The sequence below is a fragment of the Elephas maximus genome, chromosome 24 (genome assembly GCF_024166365.1).
Source record: "Elephas maximus indicus isolate mEleMax1 chromosome 24, mEleMax1 primary haplotype, whole genome shotgun sequence".
Classification (NCBI taxonomy): domain Eukaryota; kingdom Metazoa; phylum Chordata; class Mammalia; order Proboscidea; family Elephantidae; genus Elephas; species Elephas maximus.
This window is the reverse complement of record NC_064842.1, coordinates 27224479-27243364: the sequence shown is the minus strand read 5'-3', so window position 1 is coordinate 27243364 and position 18886 is coordinate 27224479. Positions and strand designations below refer to the sequence as shown.

General features: G+C 43.8%; 1 protein-coding gene across 6 annotated transcripts in view; it reads left to right on the top strand.

Moving 5' to 3' along the window:
• Window positions 1–972: 972 nt before the first annotated feature.
• The window catches only part of RYR2 (ryanodine receptor 2), a 750192-nt gene continuing 732278 nt past the window's right edge, over window positions 973–18886 (top strand). For all 6 annotated transcript variants that reach the window (XM_049868553.1, XM_049868552.1, XM_049868551.1 and 3 more), the window contains exon 1: window positions 973–1348. Coding sequence is in view for 5 of the 6 variants with exons in the window: in XM_049868552.1 (XP_049724509.1) it covers window positions 1301–1348 (48 nt within the window). In the remaining variant the exon portion in view is untranslated. The remainder of the gene's footprint in view (window positions 1349–18886) is intronic.

Genomic DNA, 18886 nt, shown 5'->3' with positions numbered 1-18886 from the left:
GGTGGTTGGAACCCACCCAGTGGTGCCTTGGAAGAAAGGCCTGGCTATCTTCTTCCATAAAGATTACAGCCAAGAAAACCTTATAAGACAGTTCTGCTGCCTAACACATGAGGTCGCTGTAAGTCAGAGTCTACTCCACCACAACAGGGTTGGTGTTTTGGTTTCTTATTACATGAAGGATTGCAAGAGCTGGATGTTGGTATTTGCGGTGGAATGCTCATATATCTTCAGAAGTAAACGACTTTCTAGCAGGACTAACGGCACCATATTCAGAGTTTGGATCCAGTCAGTGATTCAGATTTATAGATATTATTCAACATGTAATCCTTGTTGAAGTAAGGCTTTTACTTATCTAGATGTAAACTCCCGTGCCTGTCTGGTACCACAGTTTCTGGCATGGGCGCTCGGTGTATGTTTGCTGAATGAATTTGTTAATAAAGTTCCGTACATCAAAAACACTTTGTATGCATTATCTGTGAAAAGCACGGTACAATGAACCTACATACCGTAGAATTCTCATGTTGATCGTTAATGGAGGTAACCCTAGTTTAAAATACTGTACTGTTGCATGTTTGGTAACCTTTTTTGGGGGGTTACCCGCCCCAGTACGCCCTAGTGAAAGATGATTCTCCATGCGATCCCAAATACTGTGGAAGTTACTGCCGTGGTTCCCTCCAGGAAAAAGGAGCGTCCTGTTCTGGGTTTGAGGTCACAGGGGCAAGAGAACGAGCCAAGGGGCCACAGCTCAGCGCAGGTCCCAGGCTGAGCGCTCGCAGGACGCGCGCCGGCCAGATCCCCAGCGCAGCCAGTAAGCGGCGCTGGGCCCCGGCTAGGCGGACCGAGCGAGCCGGTTGCAGATTACCTGCAGCACTGAGCTAGCCGGGAGCTCCGCCCCGCCCGCCCCCGCGCCCCACCTCCGCCGCGGCACTCACCCCGGCTCCGTCGGCGCCCTGCACTCGCTCCGGAGCCGGGGCTGAGCAGGTCGCCCGCTGCAGGCCGGGAGCCGAGCGCAGCGGGCGAGGCCGGGGCCCCGGGCCGGCTCCTCCTCCCGCCCAGTGCGGTGCGGGGAGGCTCGGCCGCCTCGCTCGCCCCCGCCCGCGCGCCTACCAGCCGCCGCCTCCGCTCTGCAGGCGGGGACCGCCCGGCGCTCCGCACCCCGCAGCCGCGCTCTCCCTCCCGCCCCCCGGCTCCGGGAGCAGCAGCAGCAGCAGCTCAGCAGGAGCAGCAGCAGCCAGCGCGAGGGCCCGCCGCCCGGCTCTGCGGAGCTCGGGAGCCGGCTCCGGCGAGGAGGCGCGGAGCCATGGCCGATGGGGGCGAGGGCGAGGACGAGATCCAGTTCCTGAGAACTGTAAGCCCCGCGCATTTCGTATTCTCCGGGGAAAGAGGGCCCCGGGGCATCAACTAGCGGGGTCCGGGCCGGAGCGGGAGCGGAGAGTGGAGATGCCCGGGCCGGCGGGTGCTGGGTGTCCACTGGGATGCGGGCAGACCTGGAGATCGCCAAGTGTGTGCAAGGGTGTGTGTTGGGGGGGGGGCAAGGGAAAGGCAGTGTGCGTGTCTGTGCGCGCGTGTGTCAAAACAGGAGATGGAGCGCGGCGAGACCACGGCAGCCGGCAGGCGGGCGGCGAAGGCTCGGTCCCGGGGGCCCGGAGGACCGGCGCCTCGGAGCTGCCGGAGCCGGGCGGCGGCGGCCGATCCCGGCCTGACCCGCTGGCGGGGCTGGTACCTTCCAGGCAACCGGGGGAAGGGGCGCACAGCAGAGTAGCCTGGGGGCGCTGGGACTGGAGGGATGTGGGTCTTTTGCCGGGAATTCCTCCGGAGCGCGGTTTCTCAGGCTTTCGGTCTGGACACGCGCGCTATCACCGAACGTAGGAATCTATTCGCCTACTCCGCGCTGGAGGAGCTGCGGCCCGCCGGGGAGGGGGATGCAGGACGCTTCCCCGAGATTTCCCCCAAGTTAAGGTGCTGCGAAGGCGGAAGGGGAGGAGGAGAACTCCCTTCCATGGTCATCGTGGTCACCGGGGCTGGTGCCTTCGTGGTGCGGTGACTGCTTGCAGAGCGTGGAAGATATGGGGAGCATGTGCGTGCGTGCGCGCGGGAGGGGGCGCATCGTGGACCTGTAGTTGTCTAAATACTCGTTTATTAAATGCCTAGTGCAGCAAAGTGTGTGTGTGTGTGTGTGTGCGCGCGCGCGCGTGTAGGGGCTGCCTGGAATTTCCACACTGGTGGCAGGCCGGCCGGGGAAGGTTTGGCTCCACACTAATACAATTTTTTTCTTCTTAAGTACCTCTTGGCACCGCTCCTTCCTCTCTGATTTGTTCGAACACTGCAGATGCTTCCCAGGCTGAGGCATTGCTAACCTGAAAGTCGGGCTGGAGAGCCTCTTGATAAAAGCCAATGCCAGAACTTCGTGTTAGGAATAACCTAGTTAGCGTTTACAGCCCTGTTGGACCCTCCGTTTCCTCCGCTTCTTTCCCCCTCCTCGAAGGATATTCACTTGCAGGATTTCTCCACTCTCCAGCCGAGGACTGCAGCTCTCTTGTTACTTCTTTCCTTAACGGTGAAGACGATGTCACTTCCCAGTTATCATTACCTCCATAATCACAGGAAATCACATAGATGGTTGATTTTGAAATATCAAGCAGACAGTAACTTTCCGATGGGTAGATAGTCCTGATGGGGACTGAACAAGTGAAAACAGCCAGTTTGTCCGAGAACATTGTAACTGTTTTTTTCTTTTTTTCCCATGTTGCTCTTCTATTTGGTACTCACCTGTGCATTAAAAGGCCTGGGGGTGGGTTGGGGGGGAGCCTTTGGAAAGGATAAAATCCGGGGCACCTATCCGGAGATGGGGAGCGATTTGACCTAATAGCTGCCTGTTATGCACCATCGCATATGCTGTTTGAGGCATTCTTGGCCCAGGACTCAGCTCTGAAGAGCTTGTTCACTGAGAACTTGCTCATGGAAAATGTTTTAAGCCCACTAATAATTCATTTTCTGTAAAGTGGAAAATTGTCTATAACTTAAAAAAAAAAAAAAATTTAAAGCCACCTGCAAAGATTTCTCTCCAAACCTCTCTGAAGGAAGGGATCTTTTATTAAGCTGGACAAAATATTTAGTTGCAGTGTGATTTTTGAATTTAATTCCTATCCAACTCCATAGGGTTAAAATTAGCTAGAGAATTTTGGAAGGCTTTGTGCACTCAAGGGCTTCCTGCATGCTTAAGCCCAGCTCATGGAGGTGGTGTTATCAGAATACTTAATGGGGACCGAGGTGATATGCTCACTGAAGGGCTTCTGTACATATAAAGTAATGTTAACTTTGTGCCCCTCGACAGCTGCCTGTCAGCCTCAGCGACACCATGATAAGTGGGTCCTGGGTAGAGATCTGGCAGGCCTAGCTGGGATTTTTCTTTTAATAAAACCTCCATAGCTTGTTGTGCTGATGATGAATGACCTTGAAAGAGGGAACACAGCGGAACAGGGGGTTTTCTCGGTGAATCGTTCACATCTGAAAGGAAAACATGTCTTTTCCTACAAATTCTACAGTTTAACTTGGAAATTCTTAAATCCTTTATTACCTCCTCTGTCTACTGCCCCAAATCCTTTGGTGTTCATTCTTTTAACCCGGGGAATGTCGACGGTTCAGAAACGTTAATGGGGTCAGTAACAGAGTGGATGTAGTTCTTACATTACATTCATCTCGTTTTTCGGGGGGGGACATTTATTTGTCTGTTGTGTGCAATCTTGTCAATTTAAGTTCTTCTTTTTCGGCAAGTAACCCAGGAAGTGCTAATAGTCTAGAGAAAAGTGTTACAAATCCTAATAGCACTGGATGAGACTATTGTGCTTAGAAAAAGAAAATCAAACAGTTATTAAGGAACACAGTGGTAAAGTTGACCAGACATTTCATCTGTTCGGATTAAAGCAACCTTATTATTATCTGTCCTATAGGGTCCCTATGAGTCGGAATCGACTCGACGGCACTGGGGTATTATTGTCTTGAGCAGACCATTGCCTATTGGGTTTTTATCCAGCACTCCAGTGAATTCAGGCATCTTTCTGTCCACAGAAAGCTTTTTTTTTTTTTTCCCTGTCTTCTAGAAGAGGCCTGAGATCACTGCTAAGGGAAGCAGAGGTGAACTCTTTAGTGGACTGGATCCATGAGATATGTCTGCTGCTGTAAATTAGTTCTTCATTTGTGAGGGGGAGTTTTGTCACCGTGTAGCCTGTGTCAGCCCCCTCTCCGGTCTCTTCTCCATTATGCCGTTGCTTTTGAATTTGCTAACATTTTTATAAAAAATTATAAGCAGGATATAAATGAACAATCATCTCTGATTCAGTGGCTTCCCCACCAGCTGGAAACATGCCCACTGCATATATGGTTAAGCTCTTGGCTGCTGAACAACAAGATTGGAGGTTCGAGCCCATCCAGAGGTGCCTGGGAAGAAAGGCCAGGGGATCTACATCTGAGTCAGCTATTGAAAACCCTTTGGAGCACACTTCTGCACTGACACACAAGGGGTTGCTATGAGTTGGAATTGACTCAGTGGCAACCGGATATATACCATTAATTGCTCAAGATTTCATCGTCTCCTCTCCCTCCCACAAACTGGCAACCCGCCTTGAATACTCCGCCATTTTGATCCTCTTAAAACTCTTGTTTTCATTCTACCACTTCTCAGTTCCAAATTCCTGTCACATCAAATATAACTTCTCTACTTGGCTTATGACTTTTTATAACCAGGCAGCGCTAGTCTGTCCTTTGATTCCTTAGGTTTTCCATCCTTCATGGAGCTTTCTTGGGTTACTCCATACCTTTTCCTGTCTCCTGACCCTCCCAGCTCTACACATTTTACCACTTGTTAGTTCTCTGAATGTTTCACATGCAATCAATCTCCGTAATGCTCTGTGGAGGGTTGGGACTGTGTTGAGGTATTATTTTCCCATGATGCTTAGCACAATGTCAGCTACAGGAACAGGCTTGAGAGAAATCTTATGGCAAGTAGAAGATTGGGACTAGAGAACCCTCCCCCCCCACCATTGAATGTGACCATCAGTTGAATATGTTCAAATGAAGAAGGAATCTGTTATGAGGGAAGTAGGCAAAGCTAATGGGGGGGGGGCAGAGAGCATTGAATGAGAGTAGAAGTAAGATTCCTTCTAGAGGCAGAAGAGTAGGAAGGTTGGTGCATTAACTTTCAAAAAGAGGAAAGAGGAGGTGTGCAGGGTAAGACAGATGAGGCCACTGTTGCTGGGATGGGAGTGCGCGGTACCTTCTGTACCAGCAGGAGAGTACAGCTGGTCTCAGGCTTGTGAGGAGAGAAATTTGAGAGAAGGAAGTTTGTCATAGTTCCTGAGGCAACCGAACTAAGGATTAAGAGAATAAGGATTAAGTGAGTTTGAGTGATTGGGGTGCCCAATAGAGATACTGGATTCTTGTCAGAATTTGTATTTTAAATAAGAAATAGTTTCTAGATGATGAGATGATTTGAAGGGGCATTTCAGGAGCAGCCAATGAAGTAGTTTTACCCACTTTCATCTTTATTAATCATGGGAAGAGTACTTTGGGATGGGGACTCTGCCAATAAGTTGTTGTGTGACCTGGCTGGAGGCGGGTAGGGAAAGAGCGGGGTGTCCTGTAAAAATTATTTCCAGAAAGGTAACACAGGGAGTTAGTTCAGTGGTAGAATTCTCACCTCCCATGCAGGAGACCTAGCTTTGCTTCCTGGCCGGTGTACCTCATGCGCAGCCACCATCTGTCTGTCATCTGAGTTTTGTGTATTGCTCTGATGCTGAATAGGTTTCAGTGGAGCTTCCAGACTAAGACTAGAAAGAGAGGCCTGGTGATTTGCTTCCAAAACACTGTGAAATGAAAACACTGTGCATCACAGTGGTCCAATGCCATTCTTCCTGGGGTCGCCATGACATGGTGGCGGGGGGGGGGGCGGGGCTGACTAGACTGCAGCTAACAACAACATGAGGAGTTAGTTGTTATCTCTGAGGTTCTCTCTGAGTTGTTTCAAGTTGTCACATTAATAGTCCTGGGGCCAGCCAGACTCCAACCATTTAGGAAGATGAGTATACTCTGAGTGATTCTAGGGCCCCTGGAAAGTCTTGTCCTGGTAGGTCACGGGGTCAGTAACTAAACTCCTAGTGATCTTGTTTGCAAACCCTCTCAACTGTCTTAGATGAAGTGCTTCTCTGGCTTCCCTTTATTACCTTCTCTGGGCTGGGCGAACAAGTAACCCATGTTTCTGGGGTTTCCTAAAAAGTTATGGTCAAGCTCAAAGCCCAGGTGGAAGGTGTATTCCTGGTTCCTGTGGCAATGTCAAATTCCTATAATGACATTTTTTTCAAAGAAATGGAAATCTGAGGCTTTACTGATGACTTATTTGACGTGTTCAAAGGACCTGCACATAATTGCTTCAGTGTTCATTTTCCAGCCAAGTTTTCCCTCCAGAGCAAGGGCCAGAGAGAGCTGGAGTCACTGATGTGTGTGCCCAGGTGACTCCTGGCTGCCTAGGCACCTGCCTCCACCAACCGATGACCGGTATTTACCAGGGGCACATGTCTCTTCTCAGCCGAAGAACACCTGAAATCTAGCTGGGGAGCCAAGAGAGATACCAGAGCAAAGTGAGTGGAACAGCAGAAGATGCTGTCGGAGCTCAGAGCATGGAGGCAGGCACCTTTCTAGGTGTGAGAAGGTGGAAGGCGGAGTTACTTGAGGTGCTGTGAGCACACACTTACTGACAGCAACCCGCCTATCTCACAGAGTAGCGCTCGGTGCATAGGGAGAACCCGTGAGGGAAGGATACGGGTTCACACATTCCATCATGGCGGCAGGAAAAATGAGTCTATATGGCCAATTTGTTGTTTCTACAATTTGTTTTTTCTAAAAGCAAGCCTTTTTTTTTCTTTAAAAACTTTATGATTTAAAAAAAAAGTTTCTGCACATTTGTTCCATTCCTAATGAACATTTTTAGTTGTTTTATTTCCCTCTGAATTCAGAATCTGGCACATACTGTACATGTAGAACCCATGAATTTCACTTGTCGTTAATATGTAACCAAAGTGTAAAATAAAGGATATATTTTGAGAGGGCTACAAAAAAGAAAAAGAAAGAAAGAAAAATTAAAGGTGTATTCAAATTCTTAGTCTTGAGAAAATTGAGATATTGTTAAAACTGCTAAAGATCACCCTGAGTATATAGCCGTTAAAAGTTGTGCTGGTTTATTTCCATAGCAGGTTTCTTCTAGTTATCAAAATAAAGGAAGTGTGGCTTCGTTTAGATCTCATGGGAGTTTTTACTTATTTAACCTTCAAAGAAATTGTTTTCATGGAGGAATTTTGGTCATATACAAAAATAAGAGAAACATAGTACTGTGAATGGGCTCAGAGACACCACCTCCACAAGGTGGATTAAGTGGCTGTAAAAGTATAGTCTATTTATGTAAAGTGTGAAAATAACATGAAAGATGGCATCCAGAATGTAGAACAACACGGGGGTTGGAGGGCAGGCAGATTTAAAACTTCAGTAAAACACTGCGTAGATTTCTGAAAATGTCTCCAAAATTCATTTTGTAGAGTTTCTGAAAATTTTTGAGTCATTTAACTTTTGGAAAAACTGAAATTTGGGGGAATGGACTAAGGGGGTGAAAACACATTTCAAAGTATCTTTTTTTTTTTTAGACAGCTTTAAATCTTATTCAATCTGTACGCGGAACGTATAGTCCAAGAAGGTGGACTATATGAAGAAGAATGTAGCGTCAACATTGGAGGAAGACTCATTAACAACCTGCATTATGCAGATGACTCAACCTTGCTTGCTGCAAGGGAAGAGGACTTGAAGCACTTACTGAGGAAGATCAAAGACCACAGGCTTCAGTATGGATTACACCTCAACATGAAGAAAACAAAAATCCTCACACCCGGACCATTAAGCAACATCATGACAAACGGAGAAAAGATTGAAGTTGTTAAGGAATTCATTTTACTTGGATCCACGATCAACACTCATGGACACAGTAGTCAAGAAATCAGATGATGTATCGCATTGGGCAAATCTTCTGCAAAAGATCTCTTTAAAGTGTTAAAAAAACAAAGATGTCGCTTTGAGGACAATGTGCGCCTGATCCAAGCCACGGTATTTTCAATTGCCTCATGTACATGTGAAAACTGGACAATGAATAAGGAACACCAAAGACGAATTGATGCCTTTGAATTATGGTGCTGGCGAAGAATATTGAATAATATACCATGGACTGCCAGAAGAATGAACAAATCTGTGTTGGAAGAAGTACAGTCAAAATGCTCCTTAGAAGGGAAGATGGTGAGACTTTGTCTCATGTACTTTGGACATGTTATCAGAAGGGACCGGTTCTTGGAGGAGTATATCATGCTTGGTAAAGTAGAGGGTCAGCAAAAAAGAGGAAATCCCTGAAGGAAAAGGACTGACACAGTGGCTGCAACAGTGGGCTCAAACATAGCAATGATTGTGAATATGGTACAGGACCGGGTGGTGTTTCATTCTGTTGTACATGTGGTTGCTGTGAATAGGAACCAACTCGATGGCATCTAATAACAACAACAGCAATGAAGACCTGTATTTCAGAGGCATGTAATAGGTATGAGCCCATAAGGCAGAACACAATTATTTTCATCATTTCAGGAAAGAACAACATATAGTGGGGTGATTGGAGCCTTTGAACAAATTAGCAGAAACACACAATGGATTCAGTCCTCATTGCCCTTTTACCCTCTCTCCTCAATATCTTTTACAATGTCCTCTAGTCCCCTTTGGTCCTGGACATGTCTGACATGATTTGTCTAAAAGGACGATGCCCATCTTGAGAGTTATGATCAGCTTACAAGCTTACAAGTTGTGGCTTGTAGGCTCAGTGAAATGTCAGGAGAAAATTTCTTCTTGAGTCAGGGAACAAATGAAACACTGAGGATGAAGTGTTTCTGATTGATGGCTGTCAAAGAAGCTTAGCATATCTGATCCCTCTGCCATCCTCTTTATCACAATAAAGGGGGCTGTCATCTCCAAAGATGGGGCGTCATCATGGAGTGTAAAGCCTTGCTGCTGTCAAAAAGAACAGCACCGCGCAGGAAAGTCTGCAAAATCAAGCACTTTAAAGCTTATACGAAGGAGGATAAATAAACGTGAATGAGAAGAGAGAGCTGTGGCTCCATCCTTCCCTCCCCAATGCCCCCCATCTCATCTTTTTATTCACTCTGAAATACTTAGTGACTGCCGATGTGCAAGGACTGTGCTTGGTGCTGGGACTCAAGTATATCTGAACTTATTCCTGTCCTCAAAGAGTTTACCATATAACTCTGGTAGGTTGGATGGAGAATAAGAAAAGACCAAATGTTCTACTACAGAGGACATACAAGGCAGATACGTGACAAAAGAGGCAGATAAGTGTTACTGAGGATGTTAAAGAGGGAGGGGATCCATGTCTGTTTCATATGATTATCCAAGGCTTCATGGAGGCAGCGTTTACAATCACAGAATCTTCAGACTAAAAAAAGGAACCTCAGGGATCGCAGTCTAATCCCACGGTTTTATAGTGAAGGAAAGGGAGGGACCTCAAGTATTTCGTCTTCCACTTATTCAGCTCAGACATGCTAGCCACAATTCATTGAGTTCTGGGAGCAATTCATTGAACCCATTAAGCAGTTAATTGATTTTATATAGATTAGGAAACTGAGTGCAGAGAGGTGAAATGACTGGCTCAAGGGCAATTAATGAATAAGTGATATCCCTGGCAGACCCAGGGTCTTTCTAATGCCAAAGCCTCCCTCCCTTCCTTCCTTTTTTCTATTCTCCCGTGTTTCCTTTTAACCGTCAGAAAATACCGTGGAAGACTGTGAGTTGGATAATAAAAAAAAAGAATTGGAGGTGTCCTGTCTATCTCACCTGCCTATCTGGGTTATCTCTGCCTTTCGTCTGTCTTTGAGCTATTTCATAAGTTCCTAGTGGTGCAGTGGTTAAGCACTCAGCTGCTAAGGAAAAGGCTCCATGGGAGAAAGATGTGGCAGTCTGCTTCCTTGAAGATTTACAGCCTTGCAAAGCCTATGAGGGCAGGTCTACTCTGTCCTGGTGTTGCTATGATTGAAATCGACAGCAGTGAGGTTTTATTTATTTGTTTTAATGTTGTAGAACACTGATATTAATGATTCTCAAACACTTGATCTTAATTATAAAAAATGCAAATTGTATCAGGTGAAATGCGGGTTGTGGATATTGACCAATTGTACGTTTATCAAGCACATTCATTGTAGCATTCCCGATGGACTCATATTTTTGTATTTTCTTTGGACTCTCCTTTGAGCCCATTGTAACATCATGCTAGGTCCTTCAGTAATTAATGAAAAAAGAAAATCTTTGCCACATGCTTATTTTATATTTGTATAAGAATCATGTTTTTCCCTGAAAAAATATGTATAACGTTACCAATACGTCTTCCAAAGCTGGGTGGGATTTTGATAAATTGGGAGGGGGGAGGATGGGGTGACAGGACTCCAGGTGAAAGGGGAAGTGCGTAGAGGCATTGCGTTATTGTTATTCTGTGCCTGGCCTGTTCCCCGATGCGCTTTCCCCTCGGCTCTGCTCTGTGCCACAAGGCTCCTGTGCTTGCTGGGCTTTGGGAACACAGTTTGTCTGCTTGCCACGTCGGGTTGAGGGATGGTAACAGCTTTCCTCTGTTGCTAGTCACCAGGTGCCCTACTGTCTCTTGTTGGACCCGCCCACAGCTTGGTAAATGGTTCTTCATCAACCTCCTTAGAGCTAAACCCTTGGAGTGCCGTCTCTTTCCTCGACAGGACACTTTCTGAATCAGACAGGAAATGTATGGAGGCATTCTTGGGAAAGAGACTACCTTAGAGTATGGATTATGGTATGCTGGGAGGGTTGGGGAGTCTCGAGACCAGGGTCTCATGTTTATACTTAATTCGTAAGGGAAGAAGAAGCCTTTGAAATTTTTTTCTTTTTTTTTTTTTTCCTTCTCAAGGGAGGGAACTAGGTCAGAGCTGTCCTTTAGGAAGATGAATGTGGCAGCAATTTATAAGATAAATTGGGCTATAGAGAGCTCTGAGAGAGACTGGAGCTAAGAAGCCTATTAGGAGATGGTTGTCATAGAATTGGTGCAAGATAAAAACCAAAACCAAACCGGTTGCTGCTGAGTCAACTCTGACTCATGGTGATCCCGTGTGTGCAGGGTAGACCTGTGCTTCACAGGATTTTCATGGCTGTGAGCTTTCAGAAGCAGATCTCCAGGCCTTTCTTCTCACTCTGGGTAGGTTGTAACTGCCAGCCTTTCAGTTAGTTGTTGGGTGCTTAACCAGGCGCCACCCAGGGACTCAGGTACAAGATAATTTGGGCTGAAATTTGGGTGGCAGTTGTAGGAATGAACAGGCGGGGAGAAGTCGAAGAGATCCTGCTGAGGAAAAGCTAGGGGATTGGTAACTGACTAGACATAAGGAGAGAAAAAAGACAAAGATGAAGTTAGGAGACGCTAAGAGAGTGGGACCAACAATTTGGAAGTCGGGAGGAAGAGCAGGTTTTGGGGGAAGGCAGCAGGATTCATTTTGGACGTTGATCTTGAGTTGCAAAACTGGAAAAGTAGATGCAGTAGTGTTTTAGAAAGAGAGCGGTCTAAAGAGTTAGCTTTGAAAGTGATTGGCATGATAGCGAAACCATGAAAATGGATGGATACATGATTTCGGCTAAGGAGCATGTCTAGTACTCAAGAGTTGCCGATGTTTTACAAAGACTGAGAGGAAGGCAAGGTGGGAAAAGCCCTTTGAGGTGACCATTACAAATTCATCAGAGGTCTTAAGAGGAAGGTGGAAGACAAGCCAGACTGCAGAAGACTAAGTGAGAGAGTGGCACTGAGTGGAGTCAGGTGACCTGTATCACTTTTTCACCATACATGTTGATGAAGCGGAAGGAGAGAAGGTCTTAGCTTGGTGGGGGGTTGGGGGGAGCAAGGTCGAAGGAAAGCTATGTTTTTTTCCTTTTTGTTCTCACGGAAGAAACCATAATCTAAGGTTATGGGATAGGAGGAATTATTGATAGAGGAAAGTTGCAGGTACAGGGCAGGATAGTGACCCCCCTCTCACCCATCACCATTATTGAGTACACAAATAAACCGAAGAATTCCTTCTTTTTGCAAATGCTTAATTACTTGTTTTTTTTTTTTTTACCTAATGTGAGAACACACATTATTTTCATTTCACTTTGCTTTAGCTTTGCGTAATTTCATTTTCCGCTGGGGACCTTTTGGTAAGCAATTGAAATTAGAGCTTTATAAAGCTTCATTGGTTCCAAGCTGTGTGTGTTTGTTTGGAGGTTGCATGGTGTTGGTGATTAAATAATCCAGCTAGGCTTGAAGCAAGGATACCGCATTAGGACAAATGGGAGAAGTTCTTATCTCTAATGTAATTTTTTTTTTTTCCAAAGCTGCTGACTCAAAAAGACCGCAGAGCCTGTGTAGGTGTATACAATTGTTGTCGTTGTTTTAGCAAGCAGATAGCCTAGGAATATATTGGAACAATTTTTTGACGGTTAACTTAGATCAGGAAAACGTTGAAATATCTTAGAAAATGAAGTGATTCTGCTGATAGGAAATGCCATTAGATCTGCCACTGTGATAAATAGCTTAGCTGGCTGAACAAATTTCAGTGATTTTCGAGAAAATTAAGCAGTTTATATTTCTCATGATATTGTCCCCACATTTTTATGTAATTGGCACTATATCGAATCTACCATTTTGTAACTGGCAAAGCATTTTTTTTTTTTTAAATCTAAGTGGTAAATGTATATAGCATTTAAGTGTACTAATTCCATAGTTTGTTTCATGAATAACACTAGTGATTTAAAGTAAATGCTTTCTTATTCACAGTAGCCCAAAGATGGAAACAACCCAAGTGTCCGTCAGCAGTTGAATGGGTAAACAAAGTGTGGTAATCTATACCATGGAGTATTACTCAGCCATGAAGAGAAATGGAGTCCTGATACATGCTATGACATGGATGAACCTTGAAAACATTATGCTGAGTGAAGACATGAAAGGTCACATATTATATGATCTAACTTATATAAAATATCTAGAATAGGCAAATTCACAGAGACCAAAGTTTATTAGTGATTACCAGGGGATGGGGCTGGGGGAGTGGGAGACAGGATGGGGAGTTATTGTTTAAGAGGTACTAAGTGTCTATTTGGGGCAATGAAAAACTTTTGGAAATGGGCAGTGGTGATAGTTACCTGATATGGTAAATATAATTAAAGTCACTGAATTGTAGACTTAAAAACAGCTAAAATGGCAAATTTTATTGTTACATATATTTTACTACAATGACTTTTTTTTTTTTTAAGTGAATGCTTTCCATAAATATCTGCAGTTCATGACAAAGGATATGTCTTAATCTCTTTAGTGCACCGAATCAGCGCTCACAGCACGTTCTTTAAAGGAACCTGCCTTTGAGATAATTATTGTTATAGGATCAGCTCAAAACTAGCCACACCAAATGTTTGCCATATACCAAATATATGGTTAAGAAAAAAATATGTACCATTCTGCTGCTATCAAATTAGATACCGTGAGTCTTATGTTACATAAATGTATACGTGTATGCCAAATGCTAAATGTAGTTATATACTTCTGTAGCTTTTGAACAGCTTTCTTCAGTCAGTAATGTGTTAGGTAAAGTGTCCGTCATCTGTTTTCTTTTGTCTTGCCCAGCAAGCACAGGGCCTCCAGCACTTTTTTGGGTATATAGAGGCCTCGCAGTTTGAAGGTCAAGGATTCTACCTTTCTACATGTGACGTGCAACAGGTATCTCTATATATGGCCTTTCTGGTCCTGGGTTTGTAATTCTGCCAAGGTAATTTGCTAGGTCACAATCTTGCAAAGGGATTGGACAGTTTACTATGCAGATGAGATGCCTGTGGCCTACTGAGGGGATCGGTTAGTTCGTGGTCTTGGTGGGAGGAGTGGGCTTATAAAAGAGCCAGTCCAGCTGAAGTTGAGTGGTCCTGACAACCATCCAAAAGAACCTGGAGCAGAGCACATCCTTTGGACCCAGAGTCCTTACACTGAGAACCTCCTAGACCCAGGAGAAAGAGAGCTGTAACACTGAAGATGGCAAGAGATGGCACCAGAGGGCAGCAGCATGAGATGGCAGACAGCTGCAGTGGGCTTGCCGACCCGTTGAGCGAGAGAGCTGAGTGCCTTTGGGAGGCTTGCTGGAGGAGTGGGGTGCCTCTGGGGACTTAACAGCAGAGCCAGTAGAGCTGTAGGACTTTCTGAGTAGGGCCAGAGGCTAGGCCCAAGTGGGCCCAGCAACAGAGACCAGACCTAGAAGCAAGGCCGGCTGTGGTCATGACTGAGAGAAAGCTGAGCACTGTCCTGGTTGGAAGCTGTCCTGATTGATGAGCTGTATCCTGTCTCCTGAGTCCCTATTACTTCTAAGTTAGTCTTGGTCCTGAATGTAAGCTGTTGCTTCCCTAATAAACCCCATAACTCTGAGTATGGTCTGTGAGTTCTGTGTGGCCATTGTAATGAATTATCAAACCCAGCAGAGAAGTAGAGAGTGCTATAGAAAGGACAGCTGGTGTCATGTCAGAAAGGGTGAAAAAGTTGGAGAGTGGAAATATGTCTCATCTCTACCTCACAGGGATCAGCTTTGGGCTGATGGTGATTCTCCTCCTTCTTCCTGAAGTTAGGCAGTTTCTGATGTTACTACATTATAGTGTGTCAGGATTAAATCTTTGAACCAGCCCAGAGTCAAACTCACCAAGGCACACATACCCAGTTGTCACTGCTTTCTTAGAAAATGGTATCACTCTTGTGCATATGTTGTAAAGAGGATTTGGAAATCACATGGGGGTAGGAAGGGTGTGGGCCAATGACCTAGATGTCTCTTCCTATCAACTTTGAGATTCTATAGTCTTTTCTCCTGGTTACAATGCTATGGATGCTGGTCTGGGTGAGGGGAAGTTAGGAGGCTGGTAAACTCAAACAAAAATTAGGAGATGAGGAGATAGCTACCAATTTTTTTTAATTATAGGGTGATAAGAAACTTCCATATCTACTGCTAATAGAACATTTTCTAGTTTCAGTTCTGCCAAGGACATTTTCTACAGAACAAATTTCTGAGAATTTCACATGGTTGGCTGTTATGAATGGAATTGTGTCCCCCAAAATATGTGTTGTAAATTCTAACCTCTATGCCTGTGGTTACAATCCCATTTTGGGGATGGCTTGTCTTTGTTATGTTAGTGATGTGGGATTAGTGTAGGGGTGTTTTAAGTCAATCTCTTTTGAGATATAGAAGAGATTAAACAAGCAAGTGAGAGAAGCAGAGATGGTGGAAGAGAAATGCCAGGCCACATGAAGATCACCCAGGAGCAGAAACTCAAAAGATTCAAGAACCTTCCTCCAGAGCTGACAGAGATGGAGCCTTCCCCTGGAGCTGGCACTCTGAATTTGGACTTCTAGCCTCCTAAACTGTGAGAAAATAAATTTTTGTTCGTTAAAGCCACCCATTTGTGGAGTTTCAACATAGCAGCACTAGACAACTAAGACAGTTGGCGGAACAAGAAACATGATATAAGTTATACCAAGCAAAAAATGTTGCTCTGGAAGGACCTAAAGCAAGAACATTAATGTCAGTGGATAATATTATCAACCATCCCGTAAATTACACCAGCTTTTTGTTATGCAGTCACAGAGGAGGAATGAAACAGAGAGACCATTTATGCATTTCTCTTCACAGATAGGGAGGCTGAAGCCCAGGGTTCTGTAAGGGGGGGCTATGTATATAGATAACCCAGATGACTTAGGATACAGAAATGGACCTAAAAATCTCGGTGCTAACAATGATAATGCTACTGTTTTCGAGTAGAAATAACGGAGCCGACGGAAACCTGACCAAATTGAGTCTGGTAAAATAATCAAGGAGAGGAACTTGCAAATCCTTGCATAACAGACAAAATGAGTTATAGTACCCTCTTTGGCTTGTTGTTCATACCATCAGAAATCAAGGACTTGGCATAATTTAGCAGTGCAGCTTCTAAGAGGTATCCAGATATTGTGGATAAATGGAACTTGCAAATCTTTGCATAAGAGAGAAAATGAGTTATGGCACCCTCTTTCGCTTGTTGTTCATCCCATCATGAGTCAAGAACTCAGCGTAATTTAACACTGCAACTTTCTAAGAGGCAGCCAGATATTGTGGATAAATGGAGCCTATTTTTTGGTAGGGGAAAATTATTTGCTGAAGTGTTTTTGATAAGATTCCTTTATGCCATAAACTGAAATATTGAGGAGAACAGTTTTTTACATGGGTGAAGTGGAGAGAAGAAAAAATACTGTAAATTATAGGTGGCTAAGGCTGTGTCTTTATTTGAGTACTGAATTAAGTTTTCAGGCATTCATTTTTATTGAACTACATGATTGGCTTTGCGGTTGCTCCAGTTCATTATGAATGTTATAAATATTGGATTGGCCGTTTGCTAGGCTGATGTTTTCACTGCGTAGTGATAGCATGAATGTACTAAATGGGACTGAGACTCCCTATTCCTTCATTCAACAAAGGTGCAGTCTCTACCCCCCGTGTGTCAGGCATTTGTAGAGTGCTGTAGGCTCATCTCTAAGGCTGCCTCGTTCAGGTCATGCGCATTTAAAAATATTCCCCATATACTCATTAATAAAACTCTTAAACAGGAAAAAGCTGAAGCTAAAACCCTATGGCAACCACATAAAAACCCAAAACCAAACCCATGGCTGTAGGACTGATTTTGACTCATAGCCACCCTATAGGACAGAGTAGAACTGCCCCATAGGGTTTCCAAGACTGAAATCTTTGCAGAAGCCGATGGTCACATCTTTCTCCCATGGAGCAGCTGGTGGGTTTGAACTGCCAACCGTGTGGTTAGCAGCCGAGCACTTTAATCACTGCACCACCAAGCCTCCATATATATGTGTGTGTGTGGGTATATATATATATATATAAAAACTAAAAAAAAAAAAAAAAATATATATATATATATACACCCACATACCCACATACCCACACACACATATATATATAAATATAGTAAATTTATAATATATATATTTATATTATCATTATGTTCTTGGCATTTCTAAACACGTTTTATATGCAAGACATAAGATACTATACTTGACCCCGTGGACATCATGAGGTATATAAGAAACGATGCCCAAGAGAAATTCATTTGCCTTTCAAAGACTTTTTTTTTCTGAATGTTAAACCTTTTCTTAAGTAACATTAAAATAAAACAAAAAAACTTTCAAAATTACAGCTTATCTCACTTGTGGAATCTCTAGATGGTGCAAACTGTTAATGTGCTTGGCTGTTAACTGAAAGGTTGGCAGTTTGAGCCCACCTAAAGGTCTCTCAGAAGAAAGGCCTGGCTGTCTACTTCCAAAAAATCAGCTATTGAAAATCCTATGGGAGAGAGTTCTACGCTGATATACATGGGATCGCCATGAGTTGGAATTGACTCAGTGGTGACTGGCTACTGATTTGGATGTCAATTATGCATCATTTCTTGATAATTGGGCTCTATTTTGTGATGATAAGAGAGCAGGGGAGGATAAAGGTAACCACTCTGAAGTATGATTAAAAGGGAGTGGTTTGTTTTATGTGGACTAATATATAAATTAATTTTTTTAGGAATTTAATAATTTTTTAAATTATACCTAGTAAAGGGGTACATTTTAAAATTGGCACAGCAAGTTCGACATTTATAGCTTGCACGACATGTACAGAGAGGACTTTTGTACTGGATGTAATTAATAATGTCTGTCATCCAGACAACTGAAAGTAGTCCAGGAATATCAGGAATGTTTTTGTAACATTTCATTTCAGAGAGTGGTATTTCCCAAGGAAAATACTTGGTGATTCTTTTTATCAGTCATTGCTACTGGCTTTCACATTTTCTGTTCCTTAATCTAAGTGAAGTACTGAATTATAGGGTGAGAACAATTTCTTTAATATGTCAGCAAAGGTTTTTTTTTTTTTTTTTCCTCTAAATAATGTCAGTCAAGAGTTTGGACATTTTTTAATGATGTTTTATTTTCAAAGGTATTTACTTGAACTATCTTTATTAGGCCATTCCTCCAGGAATATGCTTTACTTTCTTCTGTTTCACTTTAATGTTGATTTTCCTTGGCCAGTGCTTTTATTAGGAAATCTTTTCTTAAAAAACTCTGTTTGAAATTGAAATGAACATAGTGTATGGTATGAAGTTAAGAAAACATTTTGGTTTATTCTCCTCATTCTAAAATTTTAATTGTTTTTCGTTGCCTAGCATATGATCACGGAAACCCTGGTGGCGTAGTGGTTAAGAGCTATGGCTGCTAACCAAAAGGTCCGCAGTTCAAATCCACCAGACGCTCCTCGGAAACCCTATGGGGCAGTTCTACTCTGTCTTATAGGGTGGCTATGAGTCGGAATTGACTCAACGGCAATGGGTTTGGTTTTTTGGTTATCCTATGACCATAAACTCATCCTGTGCTATTAAGAACATCATAACTTGCTCAATTAAAGCCTTTAGGGGATGGTGTGACATCCCTATGTTTGTGTCTTTACTTTTCCATTTTTTGTATTTTTCTCTTGCATGCTGACCTACAGCAGAGTCAGCAGCATGATCTGTTCATTCATTAATCAACATCAGATCACTCTAGGGGATTAAATGCCGTATAAGATATAGTTCCTGCCCTCAAGGATCTTAAAATGTAGTAGCAGAGAGGAAGCTGTTAGTTTATGCCGTTAGGCAGGGTGTACTTAATGGCAAGAGATTTGTGCAGCTTTCAAGGTCAGCTGGTATATAGGAAAGTTCGCTT